This window comes from Podarcis tiliguerta (genome assembly GCF_965153285.1).
Source record: "Podarcis tiliguerta genome assembly, chromosome: 8".
NCBI lineage: Eukaryota > Metazoa > Chordata > Lepidosauria > Squamata > Lacertidae > Podarcis > Podarcis tiliguerta.
In genome coordinates this window covers 77,556,675-77,562,914 of record NC_139541.1, presented here as the reverse complement: position 1 = coordinate 77,562,914, position 6,240 = coordinate 77,556,675, and the positions used below count along the sequence as shown (strand labels likewise).

The following is a 6,240-nucleotide window of genomic DNA, read 5'->3' as shown; positions in this document are numbered from 1 at the left end:
GTGATTGGTCCACCTCCGTGCCCCGCGGGTGAATCCGATGGCCTGGGGCGCTGCAGGCAGGGATATGACGGAATGCTGCATGCCGGTGGGAAGCAGGCAGAGGTGATGCGGCGAATAGCTGTGGCTGGATGATGCGAAGGGGTAGAGGGTGGCGTGGAAGGCGGGATCCACCAGGCTCTCAGCCACTGGCAGGAAGAATTTGGGCATCCCTGGAAATCCCATTGGCTGCTCCGGTGTGGGCGGAGTCGGGCTCCTTTCCAGTTTCACCCCAGGCAAGGTGCCATGTGTCAAAGGCCCATTGGTCGATGCAGTGCTCTCGGGCTTCTGATTGGCCGAGTTGGGGGACTGCACGGCTCTGTGGGGTTTCGGGGTCTGGGCGGGGCTAGGGGTGGTGGGGCAGGAGTCGGGCGAAGCCCTCAGCAAGCCTGGAGGGAGACAGAAGCACAGAGGAGAAGAACGCAGTCAACCCAACAGGAGAACTTAATTGGTTAAAAAAAGACAACTTAAAATTCAGTGGAATTTAAGCTTTGCCTATTACCAAAGCCTCAACACTTCTCTGAGATACTAAAGGAAGCATAACATAACTTGCTACTTAGCAAAAACTACTGGGAGAAAATTTTCCTATGGGAAATCATTCATTAAAATCCTAATAGCCTCAAAACAAATAAAAATGTGTACAGTCGTACCTCGGAATTCGAACGGAATCCGTGCTGGAAGTCCATTTTACTTCAGAATGTTCAGAAACCAAAGTGTGGCTTCCGATTGGCTGCAGGAAGCTCCTGCAGCCAATCAGAAGCCACGGAGGATGTTCAGATTCCAAAGAACATTCGCAAACCGGAACACTCACTTCCAGGTTTGCGGCGCTCAGGAGCCAAAACATTCGAGTCATAAGGCGTTTGGCTTCTGAGGTACGACTGTACTTAACTTGCTGTCCTGTCAGTTATTGGTGAGGTGTTTTTTGTGGGTTTTTTAAAGTCCCCATTGGTTAATCAACTAAAGGTTTGGTTGATTAATCTACCAATGGCAGAGTTCAGCCCTACATGCAGGATACTCCCTGACCTCAATTCTTCTCGCACACCGCTCCCTATCTGGCATGCGTGTTTGAGAGTATCTGTTGCCTCAGATGCGAATTCTCACACCCCTTTTAATCCAGGACTGAGGCGGCTGCAGGATGAAAACATGGGCGGCTGTCTCGCACTTGGGGAGAGGTTACTCACCAGTGTGGACGGGTCGGATACCAGGAGAGCTGGCATTGCTGGTTGCTGGGGACGATCCCTCACGGATGTTTTCAGGCGGCGGCCCAGGGCGGGAAGTTTTTCCTCTCAGGATGTCAATCACCTGATGATGGGAGAGACAGGAGAGATTTAAAAGAAATTCCCCAACCGCTCAGCTCGCTCGCAAGATCTCACCTTGAACACCAGGTGCCCTGACAGGTCCACAAAGCAGCCACCCTCTCCCAGAGTGCCAATTCACCTTTTAGATCTCCCAGGACTATTTCCTAACTTGTCAGTTCCCAATGCGGTGCAACAGCTGAAACTGTGAGCAACAAACTGGAAGGTTGCGGGTTCAAATCTCGCCTCCGTCAAGAGCTCACTAAGAACCCTCAGCTCCCAGCCTCAGGCTTCCCTCCTGAGATACAGGGTTAACAGCACTGATCTACACTACAGGGTCGTTAGATAACGCATCTAAAAATCTAAATCTAAAAATTGCTTAACAGATGGCAGGTGTTGGTGCCCATGGACTGGGGTGACCAGTGTTAGAATTCCTGCCCCATGATTGCAGTCATGGGACTGTTGTCTATCACATGACGGTATATGTTTTGACTCCACAGAGTGGGAAGGGACGGAAACAGGATGTGTGTGTGACTGTGTCCCCGTGAAGTGGGACTATTGTCCTTTGTTCTTTTTCTCTTTGCTGTCTGATGCTAGAGAGAGAGGGGGCCATGTTGCAGTGTTCTGTGTGTGTTTATATGTAAATAAAGTAGATTAGCCAAAATGCTGAGTTGCTGAGGTCTGTCACGTGAACTGCGAAGACTCTGTGGATCCCTAAGTGTGTCGATGTCTGTTGGCATTGGTCGCTGTGATGTTCGGGCTGAAGAAAGCTTATGATGAACCGAATACAGTGGTACCCCGCAAGACGAATGCCTCGGAAGACAAAAACTCGCTAGATGAAAGGGTTTTTCGTTTTCTGAGGTGCTTCGCAAGATGGATTTTCCTAAGGGCTTGCTTCGCTAGACGAAACAGCCCTGCCTCTCCTGTCATGGCGACGGTCACTGCACGCACGCACGCTCGCTTCCCCGCTCCTCCGGCTCCCTCCCACCTTCCGGCTGCCGACTCCTCCGGCTCCCTCCCACCTTCCGGCTGATGGCCGACCTTCCGGCTGCCTCGCGCCGCAGCCCACCGCCCTCACGCGCTCCTCTCAGAGAGCTGTTGCCGCCAGCAGCCAGCGTTGCAGCCGGAGTCGCGCTCCTGAGCCCCGCCGCCCTCCAGCAGCCGCGTCGCGCGGTGGCCACAAGGCGCGGGTGAGTCCGAGGTACCGGCTGCGGCAGCTGCCCTGCTTCTCCCCACCCTCCCCGCCGTTGTTAGTGTTTAACTGCAGTGGTGCTTCGCAAGACGAAAAAACTCGCGGAACAAATTAATTTCGTCTTGCGAGGCACCAGTGTACCAAGCTCCGATGGAGGCATCGTGAAGTTCCTCTGTCTCTCTGTGTATCCTCTCACCCTTTTATTCTTGGCCACCATCAAGGGGGTGTCATTGTGGTAGTTCTTCAAGCTGCCATCCGCCCCGTTGCGCACCAGGAGACGCAGGGTTTCCAGAAGCCCCCGCCCGCAGGCCGCATGGAGCGCTGTGTTGCCCCCGTACGACTGAGCATTGACGTTGGCTCCGTGCTGCAAAGCGGGGGAGAAACATGGACACATTAACAGAATGGCTGGGGCAGATTTGAGGGAATCTAACGCTCCCACATGGTTAACAATAAGAGAAAATCCCTGGGCAAGGAAGCCTTTGGGGAAAACACTGGAGGACAAGGTCTGTTAGGTTTACTGGCACTGCAGAAATTTATCCGGTGATGCCGCAGTCAGATTTGAGAAAATATAAGCGTCTCCACCTCCATCATTCTGCCCGGACGCTGAGGTCCACCGCTGAGGGCCTTCTGGCAGTTCCCTCATTGTGAGAAGCAAAGCTACAGGGAACCAGGCAGAGGGCCTTCTCGGTAGTGGCACCCACCCTGTGGAACGCCCTCCCATCAGATGTCAAAGAGATAAACAACTACCTGACATTTAGAAGACATCTGAAGGCAGCCCTGTTCAGGGAAATTTTTAAATGTGTGACATTTTAATATATTTTTAATCTTTGTTGGAAGCCGCCCAGTGGCTGGGGAAACCCAGCCAGATGAGCGGGGTACTACTACTACTACTAATAATAAGCATTTTCCACTTAAGTATTATTTGTAGGCCTTTTGATTCTGGAGCACGCAGGCCGTTTCTCCATTTTGGACTGGGGTCTACGCAGCGCCAGCGGGCTGCCCAGCCAAAGGTCAAGATGCCACCGTGCCCATCTCACATGCAAAAACTGGCCAGGCCAGCAGCTGAATCTTGTTAGTGGCAGGGCATCATCCTCTGGAGGGCACCGATATAACGGACTGGCTGGACGCTAAGGAATGGTGGGAGGCACCAGTTGGGAACCCCCAAGGGGAAGAAAGCTCAGAGCCAGGGGATTGGTGGTAGGATGACTACGAGTGGTTGGAGGGAGAAGACTGGGAGGCAACAGGGCTTAGTGAGCAGGAAGAGGCTGGAGCAGAGAGCAGTCCAGAATCAGAGGCAGGAGAGGAGGGGGACCAGGAGACAGAGATGCTGAAGAATCCAGGGGGTCGCCCTGCTTCCTGATGTGGTAAGCTCCCCTCTCCCCTGGTCTGCCAGAACTTATTATTGTTGGGGGGGGGGGTCTCCTACTGGACTGTTTTTGTTTTTTTGTTTTTACTATGTATTTTATGATTTTATATTGTGATTTTATGTCATAACTGCCCTGTGACAAATTTAATAGATGTAATACAAAATACATAATAAAAACAAGAACAATCCAATAGCCGCCCCCCCAACACATTTTAAAAGGTTTATAATGAAGGCACAAGGCGAGCCTTTCTAGGGAGAGCAATTCCGCAAAAGTAGAGAAATGACAAGGGCAGAGCAAAGAGAGACAAGACGAAGGAGCCTCAGGTAGGGTTGCCATATGACCAGAATTTCCTGGACCTGTCTGGGATTCCAATGACGGAATCCAATGACAATTAGCGCCCGGGGGGGGGGATTTTGGAAAATTGTCTGGGTTTTTGAAACTCCGCCCCCCCTCAAAAAAGCTCAAAAAGCTTCTTTAAATATGGCAACCCTACCTCTGGTTTCTGGGGAAGGATGGAGAATGGAGGAGTGGGAATGTGGGGGGAAAACATTCAGTCCTTCCAACTGCCTCGTTGGGACAAGACGTACTGAGAAGAGTTGCTGCGATCACTAGGCCTGGGCTGTTTTGGTTTCTTTGAATAAAGACTTAACCTCACTGACACCGGTGTTGTTGTTTTTGTTACTCTTATCTCTGACCTTCTCCTGGCTCCAGCTCCTGCCAGCCAGGGTGGCTGCTCTGCCCACGCAGCTGTGCTCTCCAACACCTCAACACCACTTCCTGCCCTACAGAATCTGCCGCCTGACACCATCGCCGCCTCTGCCCAATGTTGGGGCCGGCCCTCAAGAGGTTTGCGTTCATTAATGTGTGCGAGTGAGCTCCCCCCCCCCCCATTTGGGGCAGAACAAGGGTGCTCGGCTCTTACGAAACGATCACAAGGGGTTACGGGTAGAGGAGATGTGAGAGTAGCTTACCTGTAGCAGCAGCTCAACCATCTCCAGATTATCATTCTCCACAGCATGCAGTAGAGGAGACCGCCCGCTCTTAATATCCTAGGGTGGGGAGAGAACCACAACGGTGCGAGAGTAAAGATTCGGTCAAATCCTGCATCAGTTCTCAGTTTACGGGAGGGAGGATGGAACAGAATTCACAATCCTCTTTGTTATGTACTGAGTTGAATAGGATCCAAAAGGCAGCAGTCTGATTGGTCCTAGAACAATAGGACCCAGAACGCAGCAGTCTGATTGGTCCACAGGAGCCACCCAATCCAGCTCCAGGTGGAAGTGAATCCGCAACCTGATTGGCCTACAGGAGAATCCCGGAATGAGCCAATCACGTGGGGCCCATTGTGTAAATAATGTATATAAAGCAGACATTCTGGGGGAACTTCCATTCCTCCTCACCACTATGAGCTGAATAAAGAGCATGAAATCCACTCTCGACTCTGAGTATATTTCACTCTTCCTCCAACCCGTTCCAGTCCTAAAAGCAGTAGCTTAGAGGGCCATCAGAAAAGAGTAAGGAGGGCCGGAGCTGCCCTCTGTCCTGCCCCATAGCACAGAATGAATTGGGGGACCACCAGAACTACACATTTATAGCACCAGGATACTGTTCCAACAGAATCCCAGAATCCGGGGTCCTGCAGTTGGTGCTGAGAGCCACCATTTCGCCCCCCAAATTACAATTGCCAGAGTGCTTTAGCTATCAATCCCTCTTCCCAAGAAACTCTGGGACTTGTAGCGCAGTGACTTTGAAATTAGAATCATAGAATCATAGAGTTGGAAGAGACCACAAGGGCCATCGAGTCCAACCCCCTGCCAAGCAGGAAACACCATCAGAGCACTCCTGACATATGGTTGTCAAGCCTCTGCTTAAAGACCTCCAAAGAAGGAGACTCCACCACACTCCTTGGCAGCAAATTCCACTGTCAAACAGTCAGGAAGTTCTTCCTAATGTTTAGGTGGAATCTTCTTTCTTGTAGTTTGGATCCATTGCTCCGTGTCCGCTTCTCTGGAGCAGCAGAAAACAACCTTTCTCCCTCCTCTATGTGACATCCTTTTATATATTTGAACATGGCTATCATATCACCTCTTAACCTCCTCTTCTCCAGGCTAAACATGCCCAGCTCCCTTAGCCATTCCTCATAAGGCATCGTTTCCAGGCCTTTGACCATTTTGGTTGCCCTCCTCTGGACACGTTCCAGTTTGTCAGTGTCCTTCTTGAACTGTGGTGCCCAGAACTGGACACAGTACTCCAGGTGAGGTCTGACCAGAGCAGAATACAGTGGCACTATTACTTCCCTTGATCTAGATGCTATACTCCTATTGATGCAGCCCAGAATTGCATTGACTTT

At 51.3% G+C, this 6,240-nt stretch overlaps 1 protein-coding gene across 1 annotated transcript in view; it reads right to left on the bottom strand.

The window, feature by feature from the left end:
* Positions 1-7: 7 nt before the first annotated feature.
* Positions 8-6,240, bottom strand: part of BCL3 (BCL3 transcription coactivator) — a gene marked incomplete at its 3' end in the record, with an annotated part of 32,850 nt that continues 26,617 nt past the window's right edge. Inside the window, 5 exon segments of the mRNA XM_083455282.1 lie at positions 8-39; positions 42-425; positions 1,218-1,338; positions 2,720-2,887; positions 4,862-4,939. Of these exon segments, the coding sequence (XP_083311408.1) occupies positions 8-39; positions 42-425; positions 1,218-1,338; positions 2,720-2,887; positions 4,862-4,939 (783 nt within the window).